Below are 15,625 nucleotides of genomic sequence, written 5' to 3' on the forward strand. Positions count from 1 at the left end.
GCAAGAAACACTTTAAAATCTCATGCAAACACACTTCCCTGGAGACCAAGAATGGACGAAGAATGTTCAGAACAACCTCTTTGTTTACTGTGGAACCTAGTCTTAAATGAATTGCATGAGACTTATGCGGACGATGTAGTCATTCTGATGTCCGGCAAGTTTCTCTCGACTATCTAAAGGTTAACCCCGCCAAGACCGAACTACTTCTGTTCACTAGAAGATATAATATACCGAGTTTTCAGTTACCGTATATTGATGGAGCAACTCTGGCTAAGACATCTTCTATCCCTCGGGGGAACCGAGTCCCCAGGTGGTGAATAGGGGAACGCCTCTCAGATATGGGTGGTAGAAGAACATCTCCCGCGAACCACACATCTTTTAACTTCGTTAAAAAAACTCTCTCAACCATACGCCATCAACTTTAAAACAACCATCCACATCCGCTGATGCCAAGGGGCAAAAGCGCTAAAATCTAAAAGAAAAGGCCCGTCCAGGTATAAGCTTCACCAGAGGTCTCTGGCTATTCTCGGCAGAATAAGCAAAAATTAGGTCGAAGCTAAAACTCATCCAAAGTACGCGGCCGATAAGGCAAGGTGCCAAAATGTGGTCGACGAGAACCACGGCAGAAGCCGTGAAACGAAATCGTTCACACGACGAAATCGATAAACCGTCGAAGAAGTACAAAGTGTCGGTGCACACCGCTTCAATGCCCAAACCATCCAAACGCACATTAAACAAGGTGACACGGAATCACCTGCAAATTGCGTTCGTAGATGAAATTACAAACCGCGGTAAACCTGCATTGGAGAAGTTGTCCGAAATCGTGGCACGGCTGTCTCGTATTGCCGTTGATCGCGTCATGCCAAGCCCGGAGTGTCAAGTGCCAGGATTTGACTCAATCGATGTAGTCTGTGGATACAGGGTGATCAAATGCAATGATCAGCTCTCACTTGTCTTCCTGCATACAGTTGCTGTCAAGATCCAGAACGACTGGGAAGGTTTGAAGCTCACACTTATTCCGGCCAGCGGAATCCCACTACGACCGAGGGCTCGCATCTGGATACCGAACATGTAGTTCGAAGCCAAACAGCTAATTCCATATCTACAAGCTGGATGACTGGAGCATCATAAAAGCGGAGGCTCCGCAGAAGAATAGCGTATCCTTTCTTCTCCAAATATCGGAGGAGAGCATCAAGTCACTGGGAAAAGTAAGCAACAAACTTCGGTTTATCGTGAGGAAAGCGCCCCTGAAGATATTCCGCTCTGCAAATCTGGAGGATGAGCAGGACGAGATGGACGACGCCAACGAGTTGCTCACGGGCATGCAACTTACTCACACCGCTTCGGCCAAAAACGATGGCGCTAACGAGCAGCACCCGGGAATGCAACTTTATGACGCCATTAAATTATAAAATGACCACTAGGCATGGGTCGCAAGGTTGTCCAACCTACCCGTACGCGGAGCACCGAGGTGAAGGGGTTAACTGGAAACAACCACAACCTGCTCTACAAACGGATTCGAGATAATCTCAGATCCCAACATTTTAATATATTTTTAATCCATCATATAGTTCACAGGATGTGACGACTGTCGAGGTGGAAGCAAGCACCCGGGAATGCAGTTTTATGACGCCATTAAATTATAAAATGACCACTAGGCATGGGTCTCAAGGTTGTCCAACCTACCCGTACGCGGAGCACCGAAGTGAAGGGGTTAACTGGAAACAACCACAACCTGCTCTACAAACGGATTCGAGATAATCTCAGATCCCAACATTTGAATATATTTTTAATCCCATCATATAGTTTACAGGATGTGACGACTGTCGAGGTAGAAGCCACTGACTATGGCGGCATAATATTACTTGCTTCCATCTACATGGCACATTATCGGCCAGCACCGCCCGAGGAGGTTCGTCGGCTTCTGCTCGGAACCAAGAACAAAACCCTGCTACTCGGATGCGACGCCAACGCGCGCCACTCTCTATGGCGCAGCTCAGAGATGAACGATAGAGGTGAGTCCCTTCACGATTTTATTATTAATACTAACCTGACGGTATGTAACAGAGGTAATACTTCTCCCTTCACCTTCCCTAATACGGAGTACTTAAGGGGTAACACCACTGTAGAAATTTCAAAAAATTGATTTTTTTTTTATAAGCTTAAAAAATTCTTTGAACCTTTTAAAATACAGAACAAAAAGTTTTATACGTTACCGAAGTCTATTTCATAAATATTTTAAGCTTTTAACCAAGCGTTAGTGACTGCTACCTAACGACTTCTCCAAATTTCCAAACTTTAAACGCGTTTTTCTCAAAACACGTTTTCTGAAATTGGCACGCAGCATAACTCAAACAACTTTAAATATTTTTAATCAGGTTTTTCACTACGTCTGCATAATAACCTTCCTAAGAGAAGAGCGTAGGGGATTTTCGATAGATGAATTTAAACGATTGTTATAATTATTTAAGTGCCGTTTTTTTAGTCCAAAATAGAGTTTTTTCTTCAAATGCTTGCTAATTCCACAAAAATAAATATTTTTTAAATCCCCTACGTGTTTCTCTAGCTATTCTTATCTAGATTAAGAAAAAAAATGTTTCTTTGTTCCAGATTAAAATTTGCACCCTCTGTGCTGCGTGCCGCGGAGCTCCTTCAAGAGAAACCACATTACAAAAATGTCTCCAATGCCGCCATTTTGTAAAATTTTTTGATCAAACTTTGTAGGTTTGTATTTTAGTATATAAGTAATAACTTCCCAAATCAGAGTGATTGTTTTCCCTTTCCTTCTATACAAAAAAATTCTTTAAAAATCGTGTTTATTTTACGCGTGTACAGTGGTGTTACCCCTTAAGGGGATGGGCGGAAGTGATAGACGTTACTTTGCTGTCGGAAAACAATTCCGTAAGGGTAGACAAACGCAGGATCTCCAACAAAAATTCTTTCTCGGATCACACAGCTTGATCCTTTACGAGCTGGATCTGAGGGAGGATCCACCCTTACCGTATCGACACTTATTGAGAACTAATTGGAAAAGGTAGCAAATAATAGGTTAGAAAGAATTCCGATCAATCAAATCACTCTCACGGAAAACCTTGAGAGTAGGGTTACAACATTAGAGAGGACTTTTAGTACTGCCTATAAAACGTCATGTTTAATTAAACATAGCACAAAACCCTATCCTCCTTGGTGGAGCAATGAGCTCTCAAAATTAAGGGAAGAAGCCGGAACAAATTTTAGTCTCCGCTACTCAACAGGTAATTGGCAACAGTACAGAGAAAGTCGGAGACAGTACAAGAAGGAAATTAGGACCGCCAAGAAAGAGAGTTGGAGAGATTTCAGTTCTTCTATCGAATCTACCAGAGATTATACGAGGCTCAGCCGTATTTTGTGCAAAGATCATTCAGCGGCTTCTTGGGTCAAGAGCCCAAATGGTACTTAAACTTCTGCGGCAGAAAAATCTCTAGAACTTCTTTTAAGCACTCAATACAAATATTGGGAGAATCCGGCAGAGCCGCTATAACCCACAGCATATTGCGGATGTAATAGTCACAAACGAGAAGGTTGCATAGGCAATCAAATCTTTTTCACCTTTCAAATCTTCAGGTCCTGACGTGATATTTTCTAAGATGGTACAGGAAACTCTTGATAGTATTCTACCACGGCTAATGGAAATCTTCAAAGAGTGTCTAAACTTAGATAATATTCCAAACAGCTGGAAACTTGTTAGAGTCGTCTTCATACCAAAGGTAGGTAGAAGGGAGCATGAATCAGCGAAGGACTTAGGCCAATTAGTCTTTCGTCCTTCCTTTTAAAAACTTTTGAACGGCTTTTAGATATGCACATTAGAGGTTCGCTGGAGAGTTCTAGTACTACAAATCTACGGAGACAGCGCTTCACGTAATCCGAACAATAGAGAGGTCTCTAGTAAACAAACAGTATTCCATGGTGGCTTTTCTAAACAAAGAAGGCGCATTTAACAACGTTAGAACGGATGTCATTCAACGGGCGTTAATAGACTTAGGGGTGGAAAATTGCATCAGCAATTGGATCATCTCTGTGCAAAAACTAAGATCATCAGAGCTTATATGGGTAGTATTAACATAACTAAGAGAATCTACAGGGGTGGAGTATTATTTCCACTTTTTTGGTTATCTGTGATTAGCAATCTTATATCTTATATATATTATATAAAATAAAGTCAACTTTTTGTGTGTGTTCGCTAACCGGCCGTGTCTTTGCACCGAATTAAACCAAACTTACACACATTATTAAGAAGGTATTGAAGATGGTTTCCGTATAGCTTGGATACCTATTGGTGGATAGGGTTCGAGATATAGGTCAAAACGTGGACCCGGGTAACCTTTGGATGTGTATGTACAATATGGGTATCAAATGGAAGGTGTTGGTGAATGCTTTAGTTCAGAGTATTTTTTATGCCGCTTCATGACTAGGGTCTCGAGATAGAGACCAAAACGTAGACCCGGGTAACCTTTGGTTGTGTATGTACAATGTGGGTATCAAATGGAAGCTGTTGATAAGTGCTTTAATACGGGGTAATTTTCATACCTATTGATGACTATGGTCTCGAAATATATGCCAAAACGTGCACCCGCCGTGTCTTTGCACCGAATTAAACCAAACTTACACACATTGTTAAGTAGGTATTGAAGATGGTTTCCGTATAGTTTGGATACCTATTGGTAGATAGGGTCTCCAGATATAGATCAAAACGTGGGCCCGGGTAACCTTCGGATGTGTATGTACAATACGGGTATCAAATGGAAGCTGTTGGCGAATGCTTTAGTACAGAGTATTTTTCATGCCGCTCCGTGACTGGGGTCTCGAGATATAGGTCAAAACGTGGACCCGGGTAACCTTTGGTTGTGTATGTACAATATGGGTATCAAATGAAAGCTGTTGATAAGTGCTTTAATACGAGGTAATTTGCATACCTATTGATGACTAGGGTCTCGAAATATATGCCAAAACGTGGACCCGCCGTGTCCTTGCACCGAATTAAACCAAACTTTCACACATTGTTAAGAAGGTATTGAAGATGGTTCCCGTATAGTTTGGATACCTATCGGTGGATAGGGTTCGAGATATAGGTCAAACCGTGGACCCGGATAACCTTCGGATGTGTATGTACAATATGGGTATCAAATGGAAGCTGTTGGTGAATGCTTTAGTTCAGAGTATTTTTCATGCCGCTCCGTGACTAGGTCTCGAGATAGAGACCAAAACGTGGACCCTAGAATATGTTCGTACAATATGGATATCAAATTGAAGCTGTTGGTGAATGCTTTAGTACAGAGTATTTTTCATGCCCCTCCGTGACTGGGGTCTCGAGATATAGGTCAAAACGTTGACCCGGGTAACCTTTGGTTGTGTATGTACAATATGAGTATCAAATGAAAGCTGTTGATAAGTGCTTTAACACGGCGAAACGTGGGCCAAAACGTGGACCCGCCGTGTCTTTGCACCGAATTAAACCAAACTTACACACGTTGTTAAGTAGGTATTGAGGATGGTTTCTGTATAGTTTGGATACCTATTGGTATATAGGGTCTCGAGATATAGATCAAAACGTGGACCCGGGTAACCTTTGGTTGTGTATGTACAATATGGGTATCAAATGAAAGCTGTTGATAAGTGCTTTAATACGGGGTAATTTTCATACCTATTGATGACTAGGGTCTCGAAATATATGCCAAAACGTGGACCCGCCGTGTCTTTGCATCGAATTAAACCAAACTTACACACATTGTTAAGTAGGTATTGAAGATGGTTTCTGTATAGTTTGGATACCTATTGGTATATAGGGTCTCGAGATATAGATCAAAACGTGGACCCGGGTAACCTTCGGATGTGTATGTACAATATGGGTATCAAATGGAAGCTGTTGGCGAATGCTTTAGTACAGAGTATTTTTCATGCCGCTCCGTGACTGAGGTCTCGAGATAAAGGTCAAAACGTGGACCCGGGTAAACCTTTGGTTGTGTATGTACAATATGGGTATCAAATGAAAGCTGTTGATAAGTGCTTTAATACGGGGTAATTTTCATACCTATTGATGACTAGGGTCTCGAAATATATGCCAAAACGTGGACCCGCCGTGTCTTTGCACCGAATTAAACCAAACTTACACACATTGTTAAGTAAGTATTGAAAATGGGTTTCGTAAAGTTTGGTTGTAATTCGGAACACTGGCAACGCGTATAGCGTTCTTTTGAACCAGCCAAAATGTCGTTTACTTTTTTAACGCTTGGGGTGGAACTGAACTGTCAAATTGACAGTGTGAGTTACAATGCGTCAATATTTCTTTCTGATTTGGATGCCATAAGGAGAAGACGTAAGTGCAAACTGTAAAAATTTTTTTTTGAATTTTTTTGTAGTGGATTTTGGAACAGTGAATAATTTCTTTCGAAATTTGAGAATTTAATGTGAAATCCGAATGTTCAAATGAAATTATGTGTTCGTGGAAAAAAAAATTTTTTCGTTTTTTTTTTTGAAAAATATAAATGGATAATGGTTAAAAAAACTCCAATGCTTAATAAAACATATAAATTGAAACGAAAAATTCATGGATGATCAGGAAAAAAGACGATTGTTTCTTAGTTATTCATTTGCGTTGATTTGAAATTTAAAAACAATCTTCTTTTTTCCTAATTTTCAATTTATATTTTATATGTACTCAAAAGCAAATAGAAAAACAAAAAATATTGCTTATGCCAAAGCACTCGCATAAAAAATAAAGAAATAAATAATATGAAAACCATATCTTTTCTGTTCTAAACCATATCTATTCTATTTTAGTGTGCCCAGCGAAGCGGGCCGGGTTTGCTAGTATCATAATAAAACTTAATAGATGTGGGGTAAGTGTGGTTGCGTACGCTTATGATGTGGGGTTAATGGCGACAGGCTATGGCCAAAGTTTAAACCCGCGTAAAACAGAACTTATTATATTTAGCACCAGATATTTTTTTTCTTGTTCATTCCTCTCGGGAGCAGAGGGCCTTGGCAAGACTTGTCCTGCGTTGGTTCCGTAATCGATTTGATTTCTGACAGGGTAGGTGATTAGCCTGCCACATATATAAACGGGCGAATTCTCTCACTTTCAACCAGTGCAAAGAAAAGAAGCAGAAATCGCTTCACATGCCTGTAAACGTATGCTAGGAAGAAGATGGAGTCTCCAACCGAAGTATGGTTGTATAAGGCACATTATGGTTGTTATACAACCAATTTTATCGTATGGCTAGGTGGTTTGGAGGAATGCTCTAGAATGAGAATGCAACATCAAATTACGTGGCAGAATACAAAGATCAGCCTGTGCAATAACGGTCGGGGCAATCAGATCATGTCCTAGGGAAGCTCTTAACGCACTGACACACGTTATTCCGGTAGATCTGCATATCAGGAATATGGCAACCATGAGTGCATTTATGTTAAATTAAGCGGGTCGCTCGAAAGAAAAAACTTATGGCAATGCCAGACTATTACAGCGACAAACCCAGTATACCTCGGAAAGAATTGATTATATCATCCCGACGGTAACTTTTAATATAAACTTTTCCACTCTCATTCCATCTAGAGACCTTTCTGTCTCTGAATCTCGTCTCTGCTTGGGTGGGTCTAAATAAGGGTGGGTTTAAAGTAGTAGCATACGCCGATATTTTGGTCCTCATGATATCGGGCTGTCATCTCTGAGATTTTGGAAAGTTCTCAGTCGAAAGGCTGTACCCAGTCGCTGGCTGGCACTCTCGACAAAATGGAGCTTGTGCTATTAACCAGAAAATATAAACCTCCACCCTTTCGACTTTCCAAATTAAACAATCGGAAGTTAGGTATCTTAGAGTGATACTTGACTCTAAACTCCGTTGGACGCAACACATTGAAAATCTGGTAAAGAAGGCCAGTATAACCTTCTACTCTCACAAATCTATGTTCAGTAAACGATGGGGATTCAAGCCGCAGGTCGTGCTGTGGATGTACAACGCAGTGGCTTGGCAATTTTAACGTATAGATGTCTCGTTTGGTGGGAAGCTCTTCGGAAAGGCTATAATATAACTAAACTGCGGAGGGTGCAAAGGACTGCATGCATTGGAATCACCGGTGCATGCAACACTTGCCTCTGTGCTGCCCTGAATGTCGTTTTGCATTTACTTCCCATCGACTTTTTCGTTATTTCTTCGCAGCTCAAAGTGTAGTCAGGTTAAAGCAGGCAGGCTTTCTCTCAAGCGACATGGTAGCATTTTCGGGTAGTTAATACCGCATTTTTTCGAACTTCGAACAGATCTCTCTATCAGCAAACTAGAGTTTGAGGTTCGTGCTAGGGCAATCTTTCCAAATAGGCAAGATTGGATCCAGGGGAAAATCTGCACCGAAGCATGCACCTCTGTTTTCACTGACGGCTCCAAGATGGAATCGGGAGTCGGAGCAGGAGTTTTCTTTAAATCCGCCAATCCAAAATGCTTAGAGAATGCGGGAGCGAGGGAGATATTATCATTTTCTCCGATCAAGGCTCTGACGACGCCATGCTGTAGAACGAAACTAGTAAACTCCTGCAAGGAGGAGATCAAAACTCTTGGGTGTGCAGGTAACATTTCTCTGTGTTTACCGGTCACTGGACGAACCGCATAAATCTGAATTTTTTTTTTTTTTTTTTTTTTTTTTTTTTTTTTTTTTATCCCCTTTATTTTATACATCTGTCCATTGACATTAAGTACGTTGTTTAACAATTTGGCCAGGATTTACATACATCGCTTAATGACCAGTGCCAAAGCGATAAAAATTAAAATAAACGAATTAATACTATATACAATTAAATAATATTCAATACAAGTTTTACTCTACATAATACAAATTTTACAACAATTTAACAGCAATTTAAGCCCTTTGCACATTTATTATTTTATAGCATTCATTAAGTCGCTTGGTCGAGTTCTCTTTAAGCGTCTTTCAGTGTTTTTTTCCCTTTCCAGAAGTTTGTTGATTTCTATATTATTGTGTCCCTGTATGTTTTCAAAGTGGCTTCTTGCTATTTTTTGGTCTCTTCGTCTACTGTTGCTATATTAAAAGTCCTGTGGATGTCATCATTTTTCGTGTACCTGTCAGACATGGTCAAAATTCGAAGAATCTTCGATTGCTGTCGTTGAATTTTTACTAGGTGAGACTTTTTAGCCGTTCCCCATACCTTTAGTCCATATAGCCAGATTGGTTTAATCATGGCTTTGTACAATAATAGCTTGTTCTGTATAGTAAGTCTGGATTTTGTGCTGACTAACCAATGAAGTTGTCGAAGCTTTTCTTTTATTTGTTTGACCTTTTGCTTTATGTGGGGATTCCAATTTAGTTTCGAGTCCAAATGTATTCCAAGGTATTTCGTAGTTTGTTTAATTGTAATTGCTTTGCCATTTATTTTTATTGGAACTGCAGTAAATTTTGTTTTGGTAGTAAATATAACCTGTACGGTTTTGTCTTCATTTATTTTTAGGCACCAATTATCGAACCATTCCTTAACTGCGTTTGTGTATCGCTGCAGTTTTTCAGTAGCGATAGTTAAGCTTTTATCCGATGCCAGTAGTATTGTATCGTCTGCGAACGTAGCAATTGATGAATTAGTTTCGTCAGGAGGTGGTATGTCTGCGGTGAATAAAACATATAGTAGAGGTCCAAGAACGCTTCCTTGCGGAACTCCAGCAGTTATTTGATGAATATCTGAACATTGATTGTCATATTTAATATAGAAACTTCGATTAGTTAGGTAGCTTTTTATGATAAGATAGTAGTCAAAAGGAATCATTATTTTTATTTTGTGGAGTAAGCCTCTGTGCCACACTTTGTCAAACGCTTTAGCTACGTCTAAGAATACTGCCGCACAATAACGATTGTTTTCAAAGTCTGATTGGATTTTATTTGTAATTCTGTGGATCTGTTGGATAGTCGAATGTTTTTTTCTAAATCCAAATTGATGATCCGGTATTATACGTTTTTTCTCCAGAAATTGGGTTAGTCGGTCATGCAGTAATTTTTCAGCAATTTTAGATATTGTCGGTAGTAAGCTTATTGGTCTATAAGATGATACGGTAGTTGGATCTTTACCCGGTTTTGGCAATGCAATAATCCACACATAAATCTGAAATAATGTAAAAAAATCGCATAAAAAAAGGGTACTACTCCCATATTATAACTATAGATATGTTCCATAGACCGCATGAATCTGAAATAATTAAATAAAATATTGTACTTTTGAAAATTATATCTTTATTTAAGAAACGTCAGAATCGAAAAATAAATTTACATCGTCAGAAATAGGACCAATGAATACCCGCATGTTGCGCATTCGTTTAGGCGTAAAATCACTTTCGTCACTTGAGGAAATGTGATGGTGATGCAGGCGGTTCCATACTTGTAGGGTTAGCATTTCTGATGTAATCTGTGATGAGTTTATGCTTAGCTGGTTTAGAATCTTTTTTATACAATTCCCGATAGGTCGACATGCATAAATTAAGTTCACGTTGGAATTTCAAAGCCCGCTCAGTATCTGGATCATTGGTCAGATAATAATTTTCTAATTTGCGGCACATCTAAATTCCTTTTCGATTCACATTTGACGTAAATGGTGTTATTTCATCTTCCGATTCGATGTCTTTTCCAGAATCACCAGCATTGATTTCCATTAAGGCTTCATCATTTAGCGCTGGGTCCAAAAGTAGCTCATCAATATCTTCGTTGCATAATGTTTGAAACCCCTCTCCACCAATTTCATGACCTAAAGATATAATTTCTGATATTGATATTTCTTCTGATAGACTTTCCCTTTGATCGCATTCTGGCCAAACCGTTTTCCAGCAAGTATTTAAAGTTTGTGGTTTTATAATATAGCTTTAACTGCCATGCCAGCATGATCTATGCAGTCCAAAATCGAAAATTTTTTCCAGGCATCCGTAACTGCTATCTCTTCATTCTCTATCTTGTCCAAAATATGCTGAAAGGTCAACTTTACATAATGTTTTTTAAAATTGCAGATAATGCCCTGATCCAATGGTTGCAAAATGCTGGTTGTATTTGGTGGGAGAAACACTATCTCGACATTGGCATGTTCTTTATGACCTGGTGCGTTATCGATAAGCAAAATCACTTTGAACTCGAGACCTTTATCCAGCAAATATTTTTTAACTTGCGGCACAAAATATCGATTAATCCATTCTGTGAAAATTGCAGTAGTAACCCACCCTTTTTTGTTGGCCATCCAGTGAACAGGAAGTTTTGCCTGTCTTTGCCCTTCAGCGATCGAGGTTTTAGTGATCGATTTACAACTAAAGGTTTTAATATCCGATCCCCGGACGCATTGCTGCAAAATAAGAAGGTGACTCTATCTTTTGCTGCTTTAAAACGCTTGCAGATTTTTCAGATTTAGCAAGATAGGTACGACAAGGCATCTTTTTCCAAAATAGCCCAGTCTCGTCGGCATTAAAGACTTGATCTGGGCTAGATCCTGCATCTTCAATAATTTTGAGCAACTTCTTTGGAAAACTTTTAGCTCCCCCATAATCTGCTGATGCAATTTCACCGGTTATCTTTACGTTATGAAATGCATTACCATCCTGTACTGACTGAGAACTCTGCTATGTTGTTATCGCTGGACGAAATAGTAGGCTCCGAATTTTTCAGCTGCTCATACAATCGAAGTGCTCGTTCTTTAATTAATTGGTCATTTGTGGGGATTCTCTTCTGGTTTAAATCTTCTAACCAAATTAATCACATTTTCTCTAATCTTTCTTTTGTAGTGCCTCTTGAATACGACGCTTTTTCAACTCTGTTCCACTAATTACCGATGCTCTTATTGCGGCCTCATTCTTCTTAATTGCTATTATAGTAGATTCACAAAATTTAAAATGTCTCCCTACAGAAGCATAACGTTCGCCTGCTTTTAAGCGGTCCAAAATTAAAGTTTTAGTTTCTAGGGAAATTGCATTTCTATTCATTTTTTCTTTTTTGTTGGACATTTGTGAGCAGGGTTAAATAACCTTTAAAATTTAAATTAAATTGTGAATGATTTAGAAGCATTTTTTTTGAATTTAAAACACTTTTAGTTACACGAAAACAGCTGATAATTTAAAGACTCGTCCCTTTTTTTAAGCAGCCAATTGATTAATAATCTTCATTCTTTCAAAAAACAAGCAAGCAATGCAACAAGCAAGCAAGCAAAAAAAATAAAAATAACTGTACAATATGCATACACACTTAGAATTAAAATAACAACAACAATAGAAGATCAGCAACGGCAAAACAACAAAAACAAGCTAAGCAAACACAGTGGGGCTAGACTGCACAACAAGTACAATAAATAAATAAATAATACAAAATTTTTAGTTTTTTTAAAAACCTCACTATTTCAAAACCGCACAAAAACAGAATCTGCTGTACTTACTTCGTTATGGAACATCGCCGGAAATAGCAATCGTCTTCGTCTTTCACTCATTTAATTTTAAGTTGTTAGATTTGGCTATCAAATCATCAATAAGACCTCTGCCCCTAGACAAGTAGATCTGAGAGTCATCAACACATAGATTAAGGGAAGAATTTTGACAACATTCAACAATAAAAATGCAAAATAAAATGGGACCTAAAATACAGCCTTGTGGCACACCTGATGTAATTGGTTTCAGGTTTGAGTAGCTATTACTAGACGTAACTTGTTGTAGCCGATTCGAAAGGTCACTTTTTATTAGTGGTAAAAAAAATGTGCCAAACTTATAGTGATAACACAATTTTCGCAGCAATATGTTTTGATCAACAGTATCAAAATCCTTTGAAAAATCGAGAAACACTAACACTGTTAGGTAATTTTTATCAGAAGCAGAGCTCCCACTGTAGGTATGCCCTTTTGGCATCTCTAGTGCTTGCGGTTTCTTTATTTCTTGCAACACGATACTTTGCCACGACTAAGTACTAATATAATTTTTCCATTTCATATACATATGCTCTCTAGTTAAACACAATACCATGGTTTTCTGTTTCCATGGACTTTACGCAACGGAAAGAGCCTTTAAATAGATGATTGACTACAGCATTGAAATGTTGCCGCTTTTCATCAACTGTTGTGAATAACCAGACATATTCCAATTAAGTTCAGCAGCTTCCTTACTTAAGATATCATGTTGAATACGCTTAAAATCTCTAAAAAATAACTTCTTTAGTTGATTTTGACTATTGAACTGAATGTTGTATATTAGGATAAGAATATAAACTCGTCGTCAGAAACTCCAGCCATAGGAAGCTGATTAATATGACTGACGTCCAAAAGATTTGGTCTGCAGTGTGATATAAAGCAAGTAGCATATTCACTGTTGACTTGAATTCCTAACGATTGAAAACTACATATACCAAACTCCTGGAGGAAAAGTCACACACTCAGAAGGTCTACATTTAAACCACCAAACATAAACACATATCAGATGATAGTGGTTACAATACTCGTATTTATACTGACATCTCAGATGATAGTGGTCACCACACTCGTATTTATATTGAGATGTACGCTATAGACAAAGCAGCGCAAACGATAAGACTAATGAACTTACCTCAGGCAAACTTTCCATTTTGTTGACAGTCAAGCAGCGATCAACCCACTGGCCTCAGCGCAATCAATTCATGATGTGTTAAAGAATGTAGGAGGTCGCTTTCACTTATACAGCAACACAACTCCACAAATTGTGGGGATTAGATTCCCAGACCGATGTACGCTATAGACAAAGCAGCGAAAACGATAAGACTAATTGACTTGCCTTACCATTTTTGTTAAAAGTCAAGCAGTCGCCTTGATGACTGGCCTCAACGCGCAATATGTGTTAAAGAATCCAGGAGGTTGCTTTCGCTTATCCAACTTTACAACACCAAAATTTGTGGATCCCCGACCACTCTAGAGTGGAGGGAAATGAAATAGGGGATAAGTATGCAAGGAAAGGCTTTGACCTTGACCTTCAGCGAGTAGTAGAGGACAAAAGCTTTCCTCTAAACGAATTATACACTGCAATTGACTTAAGCGCAATCGCGAAAACCAATAGAAGGTGGTCTCTGACTACTAACTGCAGGGTTTCCAAAGCGCTATGATCAGAAATGAATCTTAAAAGGAGAAAATGTCTGTTATAACGGGTTTCTGCACTATTGGCACCCTTGCTAAAGAATGGGTGTACCTTACAATGACTTTTGCAGGAGTTGTGGAGATGAAGAAGAAATTCAGTCGGCCCAACACCTCCTCTGTGAATGTCCTACACTTCAAAGAAGCCGTGCCAAATATCTTGGCGACTATTTGTTTGAAGAGATGGAAAATTTGCAAAATGTCTCACTGGAGCAACTAGTTACCTTCTTAAAAAGATCTAAGTGGTTTAAGCAACTTAGTTAAGAGATGGAAATCAAATTCATATATCACAATGGGCCTTAGGGTCACCGAGTATCTTGTCTTAGACAAGCAGTCTGGCTAAACTAACCTAACTTGTTTCGCGTTTCAAAGTCCATAAATTCTGCTATCTGGAATTTTCTCGCTAAAGAGTAGGTTTAAAAACCCTCAATTTTTTAAATATTACATACATTTACATATACATACATACAAATGTATATAATATTTGTACGCATGTACAAATTTTCTAGTACAAATGTGTTCTCTTCTAACTCGGCTGATACAATTAAGCCGCGTGATGGGGATTGCGATGTCAGTAAGTGGAGAAACCCCTAATTAAAAAAAAGTGAGAAAGTTGAGAAATACACAATTTCTAGCACATCGATTTAGTCTTCTACTTTGGCTGATACAACTAAAGTGCCCGGTAGGGACACCGAAACGCTAACTGAGTAAGTGGTACTAAACAAAATATATACGCTGAACATTTTAATTTAAACGAGAATTATAGGTCTACGCTTTTAGCTTCATAGTTGTAGAAACACTGCAGAAGTTGTAAGCCTCTGACCTTAAGAAACAAACACAATATTTTAAACTAGAAAATAAAGTTCCTGGCAGGAAGTTGAAGAACCGAATGCGGTAGCATATTCTTTTTTTTTAACTTGGCGGAAACGTGAAGTTGGAAGGGAAAGGTATTTCAAGTGCAATTGGCTTACATGCAGCCATTTGTATGACAAAAGATTTCCGTTACCCTACATGCCTGTACTGCAGCGTTCGCACTGTGTATTTGAAATATCTCTTTCAAATCAATTAGGTGTTTTGAATCGCATGAACGAGATGATGTGGGTGTCGATAATTCCAAACAAAAATGCCCTGAAATGTTGCCACAAAGGCATTATAATGGCAAATAGAGTTCTGGCAATACCTTACGAGAATATAAAATCGGAATCTAACTTGGAATATATACTGACAAACCGGTTAAGCCAGAATGTACTGCAGCATTTTTTGATGCAAATGTGCTCGTAGGCGATCGTTCCTCCTGCCCTTATTATATTTCATATATATCACCGGATGTATCATCTAAGTAGGTGACCAAAGAATCGGACATGATGAATGAAAAAATTGAAAATACCTCAGAAAAGTGCCTCCGCAGTACACGGCGAAAATCCAAGACCTACCTCCCCGGGAACCACTCTGAGCGAGCCGAGAGGGCCCACATGGCCCATC

The 15,625-nt window shown here is 38.9% G+C and overlaps 1 protein-coding gene across 1 annotated transcript; it reads left to right on the forward strand.

Annotated features, from left to right (window-relative positions):
* The first annotated feature begins 601 nt into the window (after positions 1-601).
* Positions 602-1,075, forward strand: LOC129250616 (uncharacterized). Its single transcript, XM_054890223.1, has one exon. It carries the CDS (start codon positions 602-604, stop codon positions 1,073-1,075), a length of 474 nt encoding a protein of 157 aa, XP_054746198.1.
* Positions 1,076-15,625: the final 14,550 nt, after the last annotated feature.

Source organism: Anastrepha obliqua, chromosome 6, assembly GCF_027943255.1.
Source record: "Anastrepha obliqua isolate idAnaObli1 chromosome 6, idAnaObli1_1.0, whole genome shotgun sequence".
NCBI classification, from domain to species: domain Eukaryota; kingdom Metazoa; phylum Arthropoda; class Insecta; order Diptera; family Tephritidae; genus Anastrepha; species Anastrepha obliqua.